This window comes from Maylandia zebra, linkage group LG6 (assembly GCF_041146795.1).
Source record: "Maylandia zebra isolate NMK-2024a linkage group LG6, Mzebra_GT3a, whole genome shotgun sequence".
NCBI lineage: Eukaryota > Metazoa > Chordata > Actinopteri > Cichliformes > Cichlidae > Maylandia > Maylandia zebra.
In genome coordinates, this window is record NC_135172.1 from 29,918,358 (window position 1) to 29,938,935 (window position 20,578).

The 20,578-nt window shown below is 39.7% G+C and overlaps 1 protein-coding gene across 2 annotated transcripts; it reads left to right on the forward strand.

Annotated features, from left to right (window-relative positions):
• The first annotated feature begins 439 nt into the window (after positions 1-439).
• pik3r5 (phosphoinositide-3-kinase, regulatory subunit 5) lies at positions 440-20,371 on the forward strand. Of its 2 annotated transcripts, XM_004539276.6 has the most exons (19): positions 441-727; positions 8,531-8,646; positions 10,848-10,963; positions 11,084-11,152; positions 11,955-12,093; positions 12,794-12,863; positions 13,410-13,584; positions 14,265-14,433; positions 14,521-14,589; positions 14,786-14,870; positions 14,955-15,648; positions 15,839-15,958; positions 16,070-16,201; positions 16,374-16,467; positions 16,937-17,013; positions 17,448-17,541; positions 17,755-17,837; positions 18,368-18,483; positions 18,904-20,371. In XM_004539276.6, the coding sequence occupies exons 2-19, from the start codon at positions 8,547-8,549 to the stop codon at positions 19,052-19,054; spliced, it is 2,553 nt and encodes an 850-aa protein (XP_004539333.1). In that variant the 5' UTR covers positions 441-727; positions 8,531-8,546; the 3' UTR covers positions 19,055-20,371. The 2 variants fall into 2 exon arrangements, with proteins under 2 accessions (XP_004539331.1, XP_004539333.1); XM_004539274.6 differs by having other exon boundaries at positions 440-727; positions 14,786-15,648.
• The last annotated feature ends 207 nt before the right edge of the window (positions 20,372-20,578 follow it).

The following is a 20,578-nucleotide window of genomic DNA, read 5'->3' on the forward strand; positions in this document are numbered from 1 at the left end:
GATCCAGATGCTGCTGTGCTGGTAGTGAGTGACAAGAGTTCTGAGCCGAAACGCAGACAGTGTTTACTGTCACTGGTTTGTTTAGCTTGCCATTGCATTTCCCTCTCTTTAAGAGAAGGGGAATTCAAAGTCACACAAATAGATAACATGTAAATGACAAGCAAATCGACAGGGGAAGTAAGGCTAGTGTTTCCCTGACAGAATGGGGTTTGCAGAGAAAATGAAAAACTCAGAGTCCGCAGGTTTGAGTAATTTCTCTGTCATTCAAAATAGTTATTTTTAACACTTGAATTTAAAAGACACCGAAAATACAGAAATACATATCTTGGGTTTAAGTGAACGTAATGTGCGCATAAAACGCACACATGAAGCGTGACTTCTTTTCCGAGGCCAACATCATGCACAGGTCTAGAAACACACGGATTACCACACAGTTCCACTTCCCAGCTCTACACTCTCAGCGGCAGCAGCAGCCGTCGTCATTGTGCTCACATGCGCCTCGCTCATACACTTCCTGTTTGCCGTGTTTGTGAGCCAGTTTTTGTATGTAAAGCGCAGAACGGCGTACGGCTCCGCTCTTTTTACCCAGGATGTGGGTTTGCCTATTAAATCGTGATGTGCGTGTTGAATGAATGGCAGCGACGCTGAACAGGAGACACCTTCCCTTGGATTTTTTGGACTTTTAAGACACGCACAGGGGCTATGGAGGCTGGCCAATAACCCACAGGTAAGACTGTGAAGAAGGAAATATTTTATTCTAAAGGCGACCAGCAGTGTTCCACTCGCAAATGGGTTAACTGTGTACAGATATGTTTGTGTTGAATTTCATGAACCTTTGATATATGACAACAGACTGTTTGTGTCACCTGTGCGCATCTACGTTTGCATCTAAGAGTCGACAGTTTATGACGCCGTCAAAGTGAAGCTGCTTCTGTCATTCATCTATTGTAATCTAGTTGTTCCTCATGTACGTGTGTTTTATGGCACCAGAGCTCGTTTCTCAGCAGTGTTAAAAACTGTTTTGTTTTCTGTCAGCATCAAACACTGATGGGAAACCTGTGATCTGACAGACCTCCACAGTCCTACCATTATGGTGACTTCTGCTTTTCTAGACTTTCTATGTGATTCATGCCTATAGTATTCAGTGAGGAAGTATAGAGATGCAGAAGCACGTGTTAGATGCCTGGATGGTGTCTAAAATATATGTTGTGATTTTTAGAAGGAGAAAAGTACTTGAAGCTAGTGGGACCAGGCGATCAGATGAAGGAAGAGTTGTGGGTCAGCACTTTAAGTTGCACCAATGAGCTGAAAGGTTTCCTGTCCTTGGGGTCATTTTGGTTGCCATGGAAGTCTATTGGAGTTTAACCAGGGATGCAAGCAAAGGATCCCGATTTACTCGAAGCTTCAGTTCAGGGTGAGAAGAAAGACCAAGTTTTTTTGATTGTCCACCCACAGAAATGCCACCAAGCAAACTGCTGAACTCGTGATACCTGTTACTGGGGAAAAAAACAACAACCCTTTGCTGTTCACACATGGGTTACAAGTACAATACAATTAAAGGTCACTCGAGGAGCTTTTTGAATAAAGTGCCTAGTAATTTAGATACTTGTCACCAGTAATGTAATGATGTAGCTGCATTTGTCACACTGTGATTTTGAGTGATATTGAGAAGACAAAACAAAAATATAAGATAAAACTCACTTCAAAAAAGAGAGAAGATTTTTAGACATTCTGCAACATCACTTTTCCATGTTTTGGGCTGAGATTTTGCTTTTTACGTTGCGTGGCCTCAAGCAGACCCAAGTGATGCATCTAATCATATCAGTTGTTTGCAGTTGATGAGACTTCCCACATTTTCCTTTGAAGCTATGAAAGGTTTTGTATAACTTCCTCTGCATATGCAGAAATGATCCCTGGTGATTGTCTTCGCAACCAGATTCACCAGAAATGATCTGCTGTGTTTTTAGGTCAGGATTGTGATCTTTGTAGGCGTTCTATTTGTGACTGGAGTCATGTTTCAGGCGTGCGCATGATTTACCCACTACCCCATGTCACAATTTTCTCAAGAAAGTTAAAAAATGAAAAAGAACTACACGCTACTCCGTGCTTCCACCCCACCCATTAGATGATGACATATTTGTTCTGCACAACGGCAGGAAGGGATCATCTATTTTTCATAGAAATAGTCCAATTTCACAATCGAGTTGGAATACAATCACTCCTATGTTGAGAAATAATAACTGCTGGAGCAGCTCGCGGACCATTTGTTGTATCGAAGAACACGGACAATCAAGCCTGTTGATTTGTGGGTATGAGATTGTTGACCACAATTTCACATCTAGGAGGGTTGACTGCAGAATCCTACCGCTAAAGTGTGTTATTCGTCAAATTGTTTCCTGTTTGTCTCTTTAAGGCTTTGATATCAGTAAAATCTTCGTGCTCACCTTTACGACACATACTGTTGTATATAGTTAGAACACAGACAAACATTCCTATATACTGACTATGCTGCCTATATGCTGTTGTATATAGTATATATAGTTTTTGTTATTTTGTTTGTTTGCTCAGTCTTGTTTGCAGTGCTTCTACTGCCTCCTCTGAGTTTCATAATCTGATATTAAAGAACCTGATATTTGCATTAAAATTTTCATATGTTTATCAGTGTTTATTCAGGAAGTGAAAACCAAAGTTTACATAGAGTGACCAAACAGGCCCTTTGTTTTGCTGCTGTAATTAGCAGCACAACAGCATATGTGTGCATCTCGTTGCATTATTAGTATAAAAGCTGATGATTCTAAACAGCCGTGCACATGCACGCAGAGCTGAAGAGCAAGTTCACCTTCATTATTTCCTAATGAGGTATTTTCTAGATGCTCTAAAGTAGGAAATACAGCATAATAGCATTAAACAAAAGCCACATCCACACAGTGTTACTTTTTGACCTGCTTAGCTTATATATAATGCCAAGTGGTCACCGGTAGAGGTTGTTTGGACTAAAGGGAAGCACTTAATTACAACAGAGCTTTGGAGTTGGACTGCTGTTATTTCCTAAAGCCATAAGAGGCAGGTTCACATCCACTAGGTCAGGGGAAGAGAGTAAGGTTGGATGTGAATATTGAAGTTGTGAAAGGGTTTGGGGCTGGGGTGAGGGTGATGGTGGGGTGTGTGACTGTCAATTAAAATGAGAGGCACGCATGTATTATGCACATATATACACAGAGATCTCGTCCCTGGTCTGTGGGAGTATATCTAAGAGTCTGATCACACCACAACAATAGAGAGGCACCTGCTTCCTCAGCGACGCAGGGAAGCTATCTTCCTGTTAGGAAGCATTCGGTAATGGGATCTGTGGGAGACATGGGAAGAGGTCCGTGAGGAGATGGAGGGAGAGGAAAAAGAGGACATTGTGAGAAAGAGAGGGACGCAGGCTGAGGTGAAACGTTGGATGCGCTGTGGGAAGTTTGATGAAAAACCCTACAAGAAGCACAAGTGAGAAATGGGCTTATAAAGGGAAGATAACCGGGTGGCGGGGGGGGGGGGTGTTCACTCTACACAAAAACCAGTATGTAAGAACAATGTTAATGTCATCGTGACAAAATCAAAACCCAGAATTCATCCTTTGGATTTCATACAGAAGCTGTTTCTGTTTGGATCAGCTGTTGCTTGAATGGCCGGCTTTTCTCAGTGTGGAGCAGGCAGGTAAGCGAAAGGAAAAAGGAACTAAACATTTGTGGGTGGAATAGTGGTATAGTCTGGTGGTTTGGGGATGCTATTATTGACAGAGCGGGGAGTCTATCAGAGTCAAACATTGGCTAAAAGCTTAAAAGATATCTCTGTGAGAGATTACCATTTGGTTGTATGTTGATCTCCTGATGGTAGACAGAGCTATCAGTTAATGTTTTCCTAGTTTGTTTCTTCCTAGAATAGATTGCTTCATGCAGATGTTGAAGATCAAAACATGACACCATCCGTGTTTTTAGTGCATGAACCATGCTTATTTTTTATTTTTTAAGCTCTTTAAGGACTGTCTCTGTAACATAATGCTTACTTCGCTTTACGTTTTTGAAAACTAGCTCTAAACCATAGAAACACTGCTTGTTGTTGTCAGAATGTAAGCCATGAAAAAGTGGAAGTGACCTTGTTGACTCTTAGGGATGTACTGCATACATCCTCTTATGAAACACCACAAAGTCGCTGCATTTGCAACATGACTAGCAGGTCTATGTAAACAACTTCGATGACGCTTATGGTTGAATTTTGCTGCAAAAATCCCTGTAGTTGCATAAGCCCAGAAAATCCGCAACAATCTGGATGTGGTATATAGCTGTTTTTGCCGTATTTCTATTATAGTGTTTATGATTTCCACTGACAGGTTAATAGTTCAGCAGACACCCTCGCTGTTTTTAAGATTAATAATAGCTGGATGTACATCTTACATTGCAAAAGGGTGTGTGATGGCAGCTTCCTAAAATATATCTGACTTTTCTTTGAGAAGAATACCAAACAAAAGCTTAATCATCCATGTTTGGTAAAAGAGTACTGAATAAGTAACATAGAGGGACTATACCAGTTGGTTCTTTCATATGTAACACTTTCACTGCATCATACAGTGCTATCATCTCTTTTATTACCTTTACGTGTCCTCATTGAACGCCACGTTGGATGTAAGAGTCATTACAACTTTAATTTATTAGTTCCTTCCACATCAACTGGGCTCATATCCAGCTCTGTCCAGCCCTGACAATTACCGGAGCACTCAATACAAGGATCCAACGCACACGGCTCTGTAGTCCTGCTCAGTGCCGCTGGAACACTTTTAGAGACAATACATCTCTGGGGAGGAGGGACGGCTGAGAAAAGTGCTGCATGGTGGTTTTGTTTATGCCTAGAGCTGAAGGTATTGTTATTGAATGGTAACTTTAGGAAAGTGGAGTGCTGTGGGATAATTGAGTTTCATTCATCTGGCCTCCTGAACTTGGGATTTGCATGAACTTCCTGACCCGTGCCTATGGCAAGGTTGGAAGTTTGGATGTCAGTGCTGTGCATCTGTACTTAAGCACGAGTTGTGAGTAAAAATAAGGACAATTGTTTGGGGAAACAATAGCGCACATTTTCCTAAAGGTGTTTTGTGCTGTGCTGTGTTGTCAATGTCCACAGCACTGTTCCCTATGAGTTGTTGTGGCTCATAGGGAACAGTCTGACATTTTGAGAAATATCCTTGTTAACTTGCTTGTTAGATGATGATCAACTATTGTTCTGGTTCATAGGTTAATATAAAAGTCACTTAAATACAAATTTACAGTTGGTATCTAAATGTTTTAGCTCATTATGGAGACTGGAAACAGGAAGTGCACTTTCCTTGGTTCTTTCCAAAGATAAAAAACTGCCAAATAGTATCATCTTGTTTAGCTAATCCAAGAAAAAGAGAGGCGTAAAAGCAAGCTGTTTGTTCCGTATCTTCCATAAGGTCATTATAGACATTTATCATTATGACGTCTTTCTTCAACAGATATTATTTTTTTTACACATCTTTTGTGGACACATACAAGCATGTGATTCAGTCTGTGTTAATCCAAGTTAACCAGCTGCTGCCCGTCTAACTCTGGCCAAGAAACAAGCACATTCCCAAATGCCAGCCTGCTCTCAAGCATACAGACTGTTGGTGGCCAGGGTTGTGTTTAGGCTGTGGGGACTTAAATCTAGTTTCACAAACACTAACAAACTTTCCCTTCCTGGGCAATGTCTTAAGTACTTGAATTGCAGACATGTTTTACTGTTACTCTAGAGTGGGGTTACTAATAGACTAACTAGCATTTGATACATGTCAGAAAAAATCTCCAGGTAATCAGTGTAACTCAACTTCCTGTCCTCTGAAGTCAAGGATAAACAGTTATGTGCTTATGTGTGTCAGTGTGTGTCAGTTAGAGTTATTAGGCGTGTAGGTGTATAAAGATCAAGTGAGTAATTTGGTAACACCGTTCATCTGTCAGCCAGCATGTATTTCTAGCTTTCATCTGAAGTGGGGAATTTGTGAACCTGTCAGGGGAAATTTTGAGGAGATATAATCAGACACACAGCTTGATGTCATTACTCATTTCTGGTCCTGGTCTACCATCACTCCATAACCATTCTTGTTGAAGATTACACTGACTAAAAAAAATGTGAATGTGAAATCAGTGTGGAAAAAAAGCCATTACTACTAAATGAAAGTTATTTTTTTTCTTGGTACTGTTGACACCGGTGATGTTTCTGTACACAGCATGCTGATAGTTTTTTTTAAACTTTGGCACATTCAGATTTCACTTAAAGGAATAAAATAACTCTTGAAGGACAAACTCGATTAAGCTGTTGAGCGTTTCTGTCGGGGGGAGGTAGAAGATCTGATTGGTTGCTCTGTTTCTAAAATTGTAAATCTTCTAAAAGCGCTGTCACCTTCATTTTAATTTTAATTTTATTTTTGTTTTTACAGAAGTATTTGTTCTGCTTCTTATATTTGGATGTTTCCTCATGCTTGCACATGCATTTATTGCATTTCCAAATTCTTAAGTGAGTCAGGAGAAACGTATTGAGGAGATACGTAATGCATTATCAGCAAGCTTATTTCTGACCATGTTAAACAATCTTTTTCCAACATTAACTATGGAAAACGCGCCTGTTCTATGTGTACGTGCATTAACAAGTTAGAAGCTGTTTATTGGTTTCAATAATACATTTAGGCCCCAAATTATTGAATATGTTAACCCTAAAACTAGAGTATTGCACATGAAAATGTCTCTCATGCCTCTCTCGTCAATGCAACCGATACAGAGCTACTTTTATATATTAATTAACTAGTTGCGTATGCTTCTGGAGCTCGAACTCATTGTCCAGCCAGCCAACTTTAAGCTTGTTTACATCCTCTTTTAATAGATCGTAGGTTAGTTTCCTCTTCCCATTACAGAGGCTGGTCATGTGTGAGTTTGCTCATGCAGATTATTTGGGAAAAACATGTAAAAATGCATATTCAGCAAGAAATGCTGATGTTTCCCCCAAAATGTTCAAAAAGCTGTTGTCTAACCTGGATGTGAAAACCATCTGTGTAATACAACATATCACACAGCTGGGGTCATCATTGCATCTAATGGGGTCATTACATGCAATTAGGTCATGGTAACATTGTGTAGCTGGACTCTGTTATGGGAAGTCTGGAAAAATCTAAGAATAATTAGATTCATACCATGCCATGGTGAGTTGGATGCAACTAAGGGTGCTTGAAAACCCATGGTTTTCCTGACAAATTATGAGAGAGTGCACTTTTTGTTGTATCGAAAGCAACAGGCTTCTTTGAAAATGGTTTCTGTGGCTATTCCTAATAAGAGTACAAGCTGGCCCACACAGAAACACCTGTTTAATTTGAACTGAAAGGCTAGATCGGGAAATTTTATAGTTGCCCGTGAAAAGAGATGTTCACTTTACCGTTTTCAAACCTATGAACTACTTTCTTCTTTATAAACTGTTTGGTTAGCGGTTAGGTCCAGTTTTCAGCTCTGAAATTGTGTCGTTAACCTTCTGCCACCACAAATGTTGTTCTTCTACATATAAAAACATCCAAGAATTACAAGTGACTACTCAGCCCATTTTAATTTGACTGGCGGACGCCTGTGTTTTTCCTTACGCATATGTCTTATGAGATGTGTTCATAACAGAACTGAAACAGCTTGCCACACCTGGGTTGTCCTCAGTTGCTGCATGAAAAACAGCCAAACGCGCTGATAAACTGAAAGTTTAAAAAAAAAAAGTGAAGTTCAGTACATCCTCATGAGTCAGTGGTAAAATATGACGCACATTTTTGTCATACAGGAATTCTATAACAAGCTCTTCCTCGCCATATCTCTCTCATTTATAGGATTGCAGAGTGTGTGTGTGTGTGTGTGTGTGTGTTAATTTTAAAATCACTTCGGGCAGGGGGGTTTTCTTTTATCCTGTTAAAAATGGTGAAAATTGTTTGCTTTCCAGTTTGTTTTCCTTTAAAATTTTCTCAGTCAAAGCTTGTTGAGCAATATGTAATGTCTTAAATCCAGAAATTCCCATCCTTGTACAATGTAACTGCTGAATACACTATAACTGAAGCAGGTCTGCTTAAAACCGTTGTATTAAAGTGGTCACAGATCCATTTAAGTCTTTAGATAAATATGGCTGCTTTGAGGCAGCGGAGGTTTCTGTCAAATGTGTTTAGGACATTTCAGGAACTATAGCAACAAAACAGTGACACAAATAGCCCTGTGTCTGTTTTCCTTACCACTTAGATTATGGTTTGTGTATCTTCTTCTGACTGATTTTCATACTTGCCGAGTGAACTGCCTTCATGCAAAGTAAATGCGATAACACAACACACTGTTGAGGAAAAGAGAGGAGCATGTGTGTACGTTTGCATGGGAACATTATGCATGAATGTATTTGAAGATAATCTTCCACAGAAGACATTAAAGGGCATTGAGATGCTTATCATATTTCGGTGCTTAATAATCATCTCTCTCCTGCCTCTTTCCAGAACCTGAGTGGTGAATATGCAGCACACCTCTTGTACAGAGGACCGGATCCAGCATGCTCTGGATAGGTGTCTGGATGGACTGCGGCAAAGTCCCACAGCAGCACATCACTGGAACGGTAAGATCCTGCAGTTTTACCAAGGACTTATAGGATCACCGCTAAGATCTGGTTATAAAAGAAGGTTATAATCAGACAGCTGATCCTGTGAAGCCTTAAAAAGCTTTTCTTGGACAAACGCCATCCTCTGAATTTTACAACACCATTTTTTTAATGTGCATCTTTTTAGAGATGTACAGAGCAAATGCTTGGTTGTGCTCCTATCTGCCATGGCAATATAATCACATCATTTGTTTTTGTTAGTGTCGTCACTGCACCAAATATCGTTTAATCTTTATTATTTTTATTCTGAGATAAAGCCACGAGGAGCCTGATTCAGAGTTTCATACACAGAGTCTGAACTCTGTGTGCACAGATATAATTGTTACATTTGTTATATGGAGTTATATTGGTCGCAGCTCATTCTGTCTCTCACTTCACCTCCTTGTATTGTGACTTGTATTGGTTCACTGGCATAGTTTACTGGGACAAAATGTGTGGCTAAGCCATCGTAAATGTCAATAGTTCTGACTAACTAAATCGTATCACGGCATTAACCATGGCTCTTGTTAATATGTTTGTTGTAAGTTTTGTAATTTTATCTGCTTACAGCAGGTTTTTCAGTCTAAAGTGCCATACAATGAACAGAAATCGTTCATTACAGGCGTTCATTTAGAGTGTGGGGTCAAAATTCTGTTTCTAGGAAGGTAAAGGCACCACATTTTCTCAGAAGTATCAACCTCTAGCAAGCACATTTGGACATGTGTAACATGTGGTGTTGACAGAAAAAGTTGTTTGTTCACGAGCTCTTAACACAGGGACTGTGCGCGACATACGCTCAGAAGAGTCTGAGCTGCTTGTTGATGACACTGTTGCTGAAAGATCATTGGTGGAGCACACTATTGGGTGTTGAAGGAAGTTGTGTGAATAGACAGCTGGGAGGAAGTGGTGGTACAGACCGCAGCGTGTGTGTGAGGCGTCAGAAGCAGGAGGTACTGTGATGCAGAGTATAAAAACAGGGCGGAAGATCAAACTGGCATCGGCCTCCGCACGTCAACCAGTGTCAGATAGAATGACGCATACCTGTGCAAACTGATCGGTGGTGATGATGTGATTTTGGCATTTAAAACGTGACCTGAAGGTCTTAGTTTGGTGTTCTCGTTTCATCATTCGTTTTTTCCAATTCAGAGCTTTTATTTTTATTTTTGAAATGCATTGACCGGATAAACTTCCAGGGATATGTAATGTGCTACATTCACGTAAACGTCCACATGTTGAGCACAAGCCGTCTACTGAAGCACTGATGTATTACATTCTGGATCTTAACAGGATCATTCAAAACAGGCAGCTGTATTCCCATAACCAGCAATATTAAAAAAGACTAGAGCTCCCAAGTGGTTAGGTGTGATCATGATGCAAATAGCGCACTGCTTTTTAGAGATGTTAGGTAGCGCACTTGGATGCAAAGGCCTGTTTATAGGACGGCATTTGTGTTTGACTGCTAAAGCTTTAATTCCTTAGATTGATGTGCAATCTAAGTCACGGAGATCGAGGGATCATATCAAAATAACATGCTTGTGAGGAGTCAGGTGTCATTTTCAGTTGTTTTTGTGACTGTGATACACCGCACTCAAAAAAACAGATCGGTGTGGTTTGAAATACTGTATTCACAGATCTACTTTGTTGTTTTTAATTCAGGTTTCTGTTTCACACTGTAACAGAAAACAGTAAAACATTATTATGTATACCAAAAGCTTTATATTGAGACTTTTGATAAAAAGTTAATTGATTATCTGGGACTTGCCAACTGCACTTTTACCAAATTACCCTTTGTGAATAACCTAGTGCAAAATAAATCTTTCAAACTGAGATCTTATCTTGTTTTTATTTTATTTTTTTCTAACAACAGGAAATCCATCCTGTCGTATTTGTACATACGCAAACATCCTTAGTGAAACAGTGAACAAAAGGTGATAATACACACCTATGATACGCACCAGAAGTGACAGCTTGAGACTTCAAAAAGCTGTTGGGTGTTTTTTGCAAACCAGTGTCAGAGCCTAGCACAATATTGTCCAGTGCCTTGTTTCATTACCACTATGGGGTACGTTTGATGGCTACTAAAAATATGTAGAAAATTGGAATCGTAGCATTAGATATTAAATATGTGAGAATGTCAAGCATATATGTTGTTTATAGCTGTAAAAACGCATGTATTGCAGTGCTGATGTGCTCAGTGGGACAGTCAATGAACCGATGGAGCCTGGAGGAGCTGGTGAAGAGAGATCCGGACAACTTCATCATCCTTTTACAGCAGATCATCAGGAAGACCCGAGAGGTGAGAGGTCAAGGAGAAAAGATGTATTAATCATTGATGAATGAATGCTATAATAATCAAAAGTCTACATTAACTAATCCTTACTCGCTTTATGTTGTGTTCATCTGTTCGTGCGATCAGGTTCAGGAGCAGTGTCAGTATGAGCTGGTGGCTCCTCTCGCTATCATGTTCTCCTCCACGCTGTTGCAGGTACAGCTTGTCTAAAAACAGATGTTATCAAAATATGTGACCTTTCTTCACCTCTCAGTAGCATTCAGAGTGTTCCAAGATGGTATGAGCTTTCTCCATCTTAAAGTTCAGTTAGTTTCTCAATTCAATCCCCTGTGACGTATGTTCAAGCAGTTACAGGATAATTACATAATACTAGAAACCGTAACAATGAAAGATGTGAAAGGAAGCCTTTTCATCATGCAGAAATCATGCCTACAGAAAACCTTTGATTTATCCGTTTATTCTTTCTTGCTAAATATTTTATTTTACATATATTTTTGTAATATACAACAAATGAACAACCATAGTATGACCCAAACATGACAATAAGATATGTAATACATTTCATTTCCTGAAAAAAGAGCAGAACTGAAAAGAACAGTTTTGTATTGCTTTGTGTTTCCACCTCTTATGAACTAATACATCCCACTTAATGGACCAAATGGCTCCAATTAAAAGCATTCTCTGATCCCTCTGGATCAAATTATGATTGTTGATCAGCCAGTTGCTCCAAAAGAAAATGGTCTTTCCGTATTGGATCAGTTAGGCACAGTTATTCACTATATAAATAACAAGTTATTTAAATAATTCATCGAGGTTTTATATAAAACAGAGTAATAGTTTGAGTTATGCTTCAAAGCTTCTAGATTGTAGAAGTAGAACTGAATTATGAACAATTATGATAATCGTAGTTTCAGTATGTTGTTGGTCTTCTGAGATGGATCTTGCGGTCTACAGAGCTCCTGTAGAGTAAAAACATCTTTTTGTGCTTTGGTCTTAGACACCGTACTGCACTGATAACACAGACCTGCTGGAGGAAGCCATGGATGTGTTTTGCCATTTCCTCACATGGCCTGAACCCTACTGCAGTGTGTGTAAAAAGCTTCTCTCCACAATACAGCTAGAAATGAAGGCCCCAGGTAAATATGGAGAATGTTGTTTATTTTTTGTGGTCCTTCTCTTCTTTATGTGTCTGTTTAATTCACACATCTTTGCCCTCTTAGACATACTATGCTTAATTTACCTCTTGCTTATCCACCTGTTGTAACTGTACTCCCCCTAGTGATAAGTCAAAGAAATGCATTTAGGATAACGCTTGGGGGGAAAAAAGAGCTCTGCTTGTAGCGTGTACACCTGACAGAGGCAGGATGATGACGTGGTTTCAGGTTTAAGAGAAACTTCTTCATTCTAACTGGATATTGTTTGAAAACGGATGTAGTATCAGCATTTACAGAAAGCAGAAACCACAAATGAGTGAGGAAATTCAGCTGAATGGTCAGGTATTTCAAAAGATTAAAAAAACAAAACAACAAAAGACGACTTAATGATTTGTGAATGAGTGTTAGCTGGTGTAGTGTTTTGGTGTGTATTTGTTGTTCGGATAAGGTCACAGCCAGAGGTACCCATACCTCATTTATTCATTTCAGTTGATTTTAACCGTCCCGTGAGCAGCATTGGCTAATTTTAATGATTAACAATATTAACACTTCAATAATTTATTAGTAATTAGGTCATCAGTTACCCTTCATCTGCCTCTAGTTATTCCACCACAACATTTAATGTAGTCATGCTTTTTTTTTTGGTGTCAATTCAAATGTTTGTGTTCTGTTTTCCAAACAGGAATTTCCTTTCAGAGACTGGTGAGGGACGAGCAGGGCTTGAACACATCCATCCAGTGCTCAAAAACCATGTAAGGCTTCCCTATGTCACTGCTCACTACGTTAAAGACTATAAAAATATAGAATATGCATGTAAGCATGTGCCTATGTAGAAAGAAATAGCATATACAGAAAAAAAAAATTAGCCACAACTAGTCCAAGTGCTGGTGATATTTGATATCTGCATTTGCAAAGGTCCTATGCTGCATAAGCACACTGTGCTTTCTCTACCTTTGAAGCACTGCATGCAGAGGATGGTGTATGCTTAGTTCACTTTGGTGTGTTAACTTTGCACCTTCTGCTTTCTTGTGAAAAAGTTGCACAGCCATTCGTGCTGCATTTATCCGATCCCACGTGTAAAGTAACAACAAAACTAAACTACAGGTGCCATACTTAATGACACCATGTGTGATGTGTCATCTCAGTACTTTGAAAATCCCTTTCCATCCCCTTTTCTACCCACCAAACCTCATCATGACCATAGCATCCTGTTTGCATCGTGTCCTGCATACAGTGTATAGGTTGTGTACATTGTGTACAAGTCAAGGTTTTACTCTAACACTCCGTGTTGCTGACAGGACTGTGTTGCTGATGAACCCCAGTGAAGTTCCTGCTGACTTTGTTTCAGTGGCTGAGCAGCTCAGCTGCGTTCAGCACTCACAGAGAGAAACCTACATCACTTTGATTAAACACGCCTTCCAGTCCACACTAGGCACCAAGTACCCTCTGCACAGCATTCACAGAGCTCTGCAGGTAAGTGTGCTAAATGTACTGTTCTGCAAATATTGATTGTAAAAAGCTAGGAAACTTTGTGGTGTAGTACAAAACACACATTTTGTTATAGTTGGGTTGTTTTTTTTATTCTCATACAAGCTAAATAATCACATTGTTTCATTGTAACTAAATTCATTTCTTTTAGTAAGATATTTCATTCATTTTTAACCCACAGCTAATGGGAGAAAGTATTTTTTAGTGTACTCTAAACCTAACCTGAATGAATATGTTAATCTACCATTAACCATCTTTACTTTGAATTTCTGACATTACATTTGTTATATAAAGCTACAAAGACTTAAGTACATGCCTTTTTAATAGGTTTTGATGGTTAGATAAATGTAGTTTTTATCTTGGCTCTCCCCGCTGGCAGGAACAAAGATGTTCGTTGCTAAACTGAACTGAATAAAAGGGAAAAAGACTCTAGCGTACGTACGATATCGTCGTAAGGAGTTGCTTGTCAGTAGTTTTATGTTTGAAGAATGTTTTCAGGATGTGAGATATTTGCTTTGTAGTTCCAGCCCAAGATTTAAACTCTGAGATGGTTCCTGTAGTTTGGAAATCTATAAATATTTATTAAAGGAAAATGTTATGACATCACATGGTCAAAACCTGTACTGTCCAATATGAGATTAATATGAGACCATGACTTTTTGCAGGAAAAACCTGTGAATGAGCTGGAGGAGATCTACTCCTTGGTAAGCGATGCCTTAGAGGCAGCTGCTACCATGAGTGAACCACTGAAGGGGCGGAGTCATGTCATCCAGGGACTGGAGAAACTCAGGGAGATGATGAAGATCCCTGCTTCCAATGGAAGGAAGTCTGATGGTAAGGCTAGTTTTGGTAACTGGGGGGTTGGAGGTTGGAAGTGTGTTACATGGCACTAATCCGACTGTTATTTTGCTCTTCTCTTAGGAATGTTGCAGACGCTACCCCTGCCCACAGCCAAATGTTACATGTTTAACTGGGAAAAAGATAACTTTGGTAATAAACTCAACTTGTATTTATTTGTACTTCATATTTGGGAATAAACTTTTTCCTATTAGCTGACAGAGAATTTGTAAATCAATCTCTTAAGGATAGTTTTTCCTGGATCTTTCAGCAGGTGTTTTTCTCTCTGTTTTGATAGCTAAATTTAAATATTATTTTCTAAGTAAGATTTATATCCTGTTTCCTGCAGATGTTCTGAACACCCTTTTGGAGCATGAAACTGGCTACCTGTCCACTAATGAGCAGGAAGAAGAGGGTGATATTGATGACGAGAGGTATGTGACAGAAATTGATGTGGAAGAAGACAAAGACGAGGAGGAGCATGGTGTTGAACCTTCTGCAATATCTATCATCCCTAGTGACTACCGCAACAGCCATCGTGCCTCTACCTTCTCCACGATCTCCTCCACATCCAAAGACTCCATGTTCTCCACCTTGTCTGTAGCCTCAGAATCGTACGCTCCCTCCCTTCTTTCTATCACCTCTGGAGCTGATAGTGACTACTTTGAAGATCCTGATGACTACATCTGCTCCTCTCCTGTCGCTGAAAAATGTTCGCCAAGGTCAACAAAAAGTTCAGCTCGACTAAGCCAACACTTCTACCGGCTTTTCATCAAACCCAAGAGCCCCCTTTCCCGGGCCAAAAGTTTAGGAAACACTGAATCGAAAGACCTTTTTGTGGTGCGAGAGAAGCGTTCCAACTCCCTGCCACAGCAGGTCAGATTACATATTCCTGAACCCTCACTCCAGCCACAAAGTCAAACCCTTAAACATGTCTGCTTCCGAAGGAGGCCTATTCTTAGCAGTGATGAAGACATTAAGAATATTACGCTGAGGGTGGTGGTATTTGGTGCTGATCATGTAGCGGGGAAGGTGGCCCGAGCATACAATGACCTCAGGAGAAAGGAGACTGCATGTCCGCGTCTCAGCAGGGCTTTCAATCTTCAGTTCTACTTTGTGCCAGTGAAGAAAGACTCTGCAGTAATAGCAGCTCGGAGAGGTTCTAGTCCTTTAATTCAACCTGGAGCTTCAAAGGGAACAACCCTGTGTAACGTAAGTGCAAGAACACCACCACCAATATCAAATACAAGGCACAAGGTCTGCTTTAGACTAAGCTACCTGAGGCGTAGAGCAAAGAAAACATAATTTCAAGATGACTACAGAATGATTATTTGTGATTTTTTTTTGAACAGAAAGACAAAATGTCTATAAAGGTAAATGTATGACACTTTTGCTCATGCAGGACCACATGGGCATAGGGGACAGTACTAATGACATTGCCCATCTCCTTGGTATGCTGGATCCTTGGTACGAAAGAAACACCCTCAGCCTGCTTAACTTACCAGCCAACATCGTCTGCCAGGTATAACTGTAGTATAACTTTTCCACCACCAAGCCAAAGCTATCCTAAAGTCTGTTATTCCTGTTTATCCAACAAAGAATTTCACCATGTATCATAAACTCTTTGCTGCAGCAAACCTCAAAAACAGAGTCCGAGTCCTACGATAGCTCATATGAGCAGCGTCTACCCATCCTGGCCGACTTGGTCCTGTACTATTGCCGCTATGCTGCTCGGCCAACTCTAATCCAGCTCTATCAGGCTGAGGTTGGTTACACGTTAACACTTAAAATGCTTTTTTGGGGCTTTTTGTTCCCCTTTCTTGCAACTTCATTCACAAGTTTTTTTTTTTAGTATCAGAGAATGGCACTCTGCCACTCATTAACAACAAAACACAGTTTCATATTCAGTGAATAACGGAGGAACTTTGGTCTTGTAGCTGACGTTAGCTTGTGGAGAGCGGAGGACTGAGGTGTTCGTCCACTCCCTGGAGTTGGGTCACGCCGCAGGAACGCGAGCCATCAAGGCCATGGGTAAGTCAGACGCATGCATCAAACATTTGCATTTATACATAGCCTAGCAGCCACATTTCCTTACAGTGACATGGATTATCATTTATTATGAGGCTGAGACTACTAAATTTATAGTAGGGAAACAACTGCTTTTTTTTTTTTTTTTTTTACATCATGATTCACTTCTACTTTTCAAGTTTCACTTGTCAACACTACTTGCACTTCTGATTTTTAATTTCTTTGGAGAAGTTAAAGTTTAGGGAAATGTTTTTATGTCCTCTATCTGTTAGTTACTGTGCAAATGACCTACCCTTTGTTTCCATTATGTAAAAACTTATGACAACAGTGGCTAAACTACACAAATGTCTTTTTTTCCACACCAGGAAGTACATTTAAAAATATTTTGTAGACATATTGTTTTGTAGCCCTTTTAAGTACCGTGGATTAACAGTTTATGTGTGTACGTGTGCTTTTCTTTTTTTTTCTGTAGGTGCTGCCAGTAAACGTTTTGGCATTGATGGTGACCGAGAAGCAGTCCCTCTAACTTTGGAAGTTGTGTACAACAAGGTAGGATGGCGTTTGGGTTGTATCCCTAATTAAAATTTGTTTCATAAAGCTGTGTTATAAACAAATTTTATTTGTAATTATGACATCTTATCAGGAGAAAAACAAACAAACACTTTAGTGCAGTTTTCCACCGCCTTAAGAACTGGTTTAAGTTATATGGTCGCTTCTTGAGTCACAGGAGATGACGCATCAAACTTCTGTGACAAAGCACAAAGACTTGCACAAAGGTTTGGTCTTTGTGGTCATGTGGTCTAAACCATTAGAAATTGGTAAAAGTGACATCTCTTTGTCTTTCAAAATCGACACAGTCGTCTGGAAGCAGTCATGATCATATCTGTTTTTCTCATCTCCCAAAACTGGAGTGTTTTGGGTTTTGTTTTTTTTTTGTTTAAATAAAAGAGCCGTAATCTTACCCTACTTTTCCTCTCATTCAGGTTGTTATTAGCGGCAGAAGTCAGTGGAAGCGAGAAACCAAAGTTTGTACTTCAGTAAACTTAATCAAAGCATGCAAGAATCCTGAGGAGCTAGGTATGTAACTCTTTGTGTTTACCATTAAAAGTTATGTCTGTTCACAATTTCATTTCAGGGAAACACATTCCATTCTTCACTGTCAATTCGAATCATTCACTTTCTTATTCCCGTATTACTCAAGCTAGTTTTCTAATCGAAACCCTTTCTCAAGGTGAAAATGAACAAAATGTGCAAGTGTATTCTTAATTGACCTAAAATGATGTCTATCAGACTCAAAGATGGAGTGCCTGCAGCTGACAATGACTGAAGTCCTGAAGAGACAGAATGGGAAATGCAAAAAGGGCTACAACCAGGTGAGCAATACGTGATATCAGTCTGCCTTGGTGGTTTGTGGTTATGAAAGTGCAGCACCAATCTACTTTCGCAAACAGCTTTGCAGCACAGCCATCACTGAAGATGGAGTCCTCGATACACACTCGATTTCATCTCAAAATCTCGACTGAATATCTAGTCACACACGCAAGCATGTATGGGAACCGTTTACTGTCTGACACCGTGATGGAACAGAAAGCCACAACACACAAACAAGAACACAATTCTTTTGCTGGTGTGTGCTTTGGCAGTAGTATTGTTTTGCAGCACTGTATGCTGGTGTGTTAACCTAGTTTGGGTTTGGAGCGTTTATTTATAAGAGTTTTTAACCTCATCAGCAAAATGTAGACCTGATTAAATGATTGAACCCATCTGAGTTGTTTTCAATGCAGCTCGGTCGAGGTGTGAAAGTCGTGCGTGTTGTTTAAAAATGATTCCTTTTCGTGAAGTCTTGTTGGTTTTTGGTAAAATGTCTGTTCGTGACAATTTGCTCCGCTTATCACCTTTGCAGCAACTGACTGTGACTGAGGTGAAGGTGGACAAGGTGCAGGTCAGCGGTGTTGAAAACACAACTTTTGCTGTGTGCCTGGACCAGGATGAGAAGAAGATACTACAGAGTGTCACCAGGTTTGGAATGAAAATAAACACGTGCACCCAAATGAAAAGAAACCGGAAAGAAGCTATATGTGATGGTAGCTAATTGAGACAGGTTGTTTCACATCTACGTGGTCTACATGGTAACACAACCATACGTTAAGACACAGCTTTTTCTTTTCTTTTCTTTTTTTTTTGGGGGGGGGGGGGGGGGGGAGGGGGTGTTTAGAAGAAACATTTGTCAGAAAAAAATAGTTTAGAATCACAAAGACATACAAATTAGATTTTAGCTCTTGATTTGTTCTCGGAGCAGTTTCTCTCTCTCAGCTGCGTCACCATGGCCCTCTTTCCTCTCAGGAAACGTACACAGAAATGACAAAACCCACTTACAGTACACAGTCCTTGCAAATGTTTGTTTTTCTCTAACCATATATCTCCTTCTTTGTCATCCAGGTGTGAAATATCAGTGTGCTACAAACCTGACAGCTCCACTGACTGGAGGCTACGAAAATTCCAGGCCTCTGCTCAAATCCAGCCACTCCACCCGACCTTCTGCTCCCTCCTCTGCCTGCCCATAGTCACTTTTAGTGGGGCTCTTCCCTGAGACTGCCGACCACTGATCTGGGAAAGATGCTCTGCACTGTTGTGCATATTCTGTGAAACTAGAGACTAACTAAAGAGGATATTTTAATATTTTTTGCTAATTTTTATGAAGTACTTGGACAGATTCACATGATGGTGCCTTCGACCTGCAGTGGGGTGCAACATTTGGAAACATAAAAACAGGGATAGTAACAAAAGTCACCTGATTATTTTATTTTATTTTATGTTATTTTTTATATATATTTACACGTACCAGAAGACCCAGGCAACCAAGAGACCGAGTTGATTGTGTGTTGTTTTCTTTGTACACAGCAGTCATTCTGTGTAATTAGGGAACACTTTGGGTTTCATTCATCAAGTTTCACTTCCTCTTTCTGCACTGACAGACAAACATGACTCCACCCACAGGCACATTAAAATATCCTCTGGGTAAACAGGGTGAATCTAGAGAGTCTTGGGTGAAAAGATACACAAACTAGCAACACCACATGCTGTGCTACCAGGCTCCTGGTGAGGGAGATGTTAAGACTGTGGTATATTGGAGTCAAAGTTTACCAACTTTTCTCTCTGGAAATCCATGTGGAGGTGTCTATTGGGGGTTATAATCAGATTAGGTGACAATATCTGAGAATGCACACTATTAGAGAATATGTAAATATTATTTTTGTAAATATTCTGCCGTGTACTATAACTTGAAAATCACATCATCATTTTTATGCCTGTTATACACAGTTATAACATTTCTCCTAAGGAGTTACACTGTACTGTTTTAACTGAAATTATAAGTATGACCAGCAGAGGGCCCCAGTGACTTTTTTATTTGACTTCACTTGAAGTACAGTGTACTTGGAATAAAGTGTCTTTGTAATTACTGTAACATATTTTATGAACGAAATGTTTTTGATTTTGTTTTTAAATAAGGACACCAGTAGGGGAAAAGGTGTTTAAAAATAGATTTGGATGTACACTTCCTGCATGAAAAGGAACTGATTCATTGCACTTTACACTCAGTAATCTGTGCAATTAAAATGTTATTGTTTTGTTAGTGTAAAGGGATAATATCCTGATGACTTGACTGACACTGAAATTGAAGCACTGCAGATTGGTATAATTAAATGACATGACAATCGAGCGAACAGGCGGTTAAATTAGGTACTTTTTGTGTTTAAATGTCAGATAAATGCATGACACCAGTGCCCTCCATCTACATGTGTCCTCTGATGAAAGTGTGATATTTCTTTCTGTAAATTATATTTGTCTATCTATGAAACATCTTCAATTCAGAGATCATTAAAATATGTATATGTCTGCAGAGTAAGTCGACTCAATTTATAGGCTACGTTTACAACATGAATGAACAGTGAATGAACAGAGCAACGTCGGACTGCTCTGAAACTGTAAGTGTTTCATATTATACTGCATGCCACGTCTGAGGTAAAAATGAATACCCTCTGAAATGCAGCGACACCCGTGCGGTCATCTGTAAGTAAAGATATGCACCTTCACACATATATCTTTATATAGA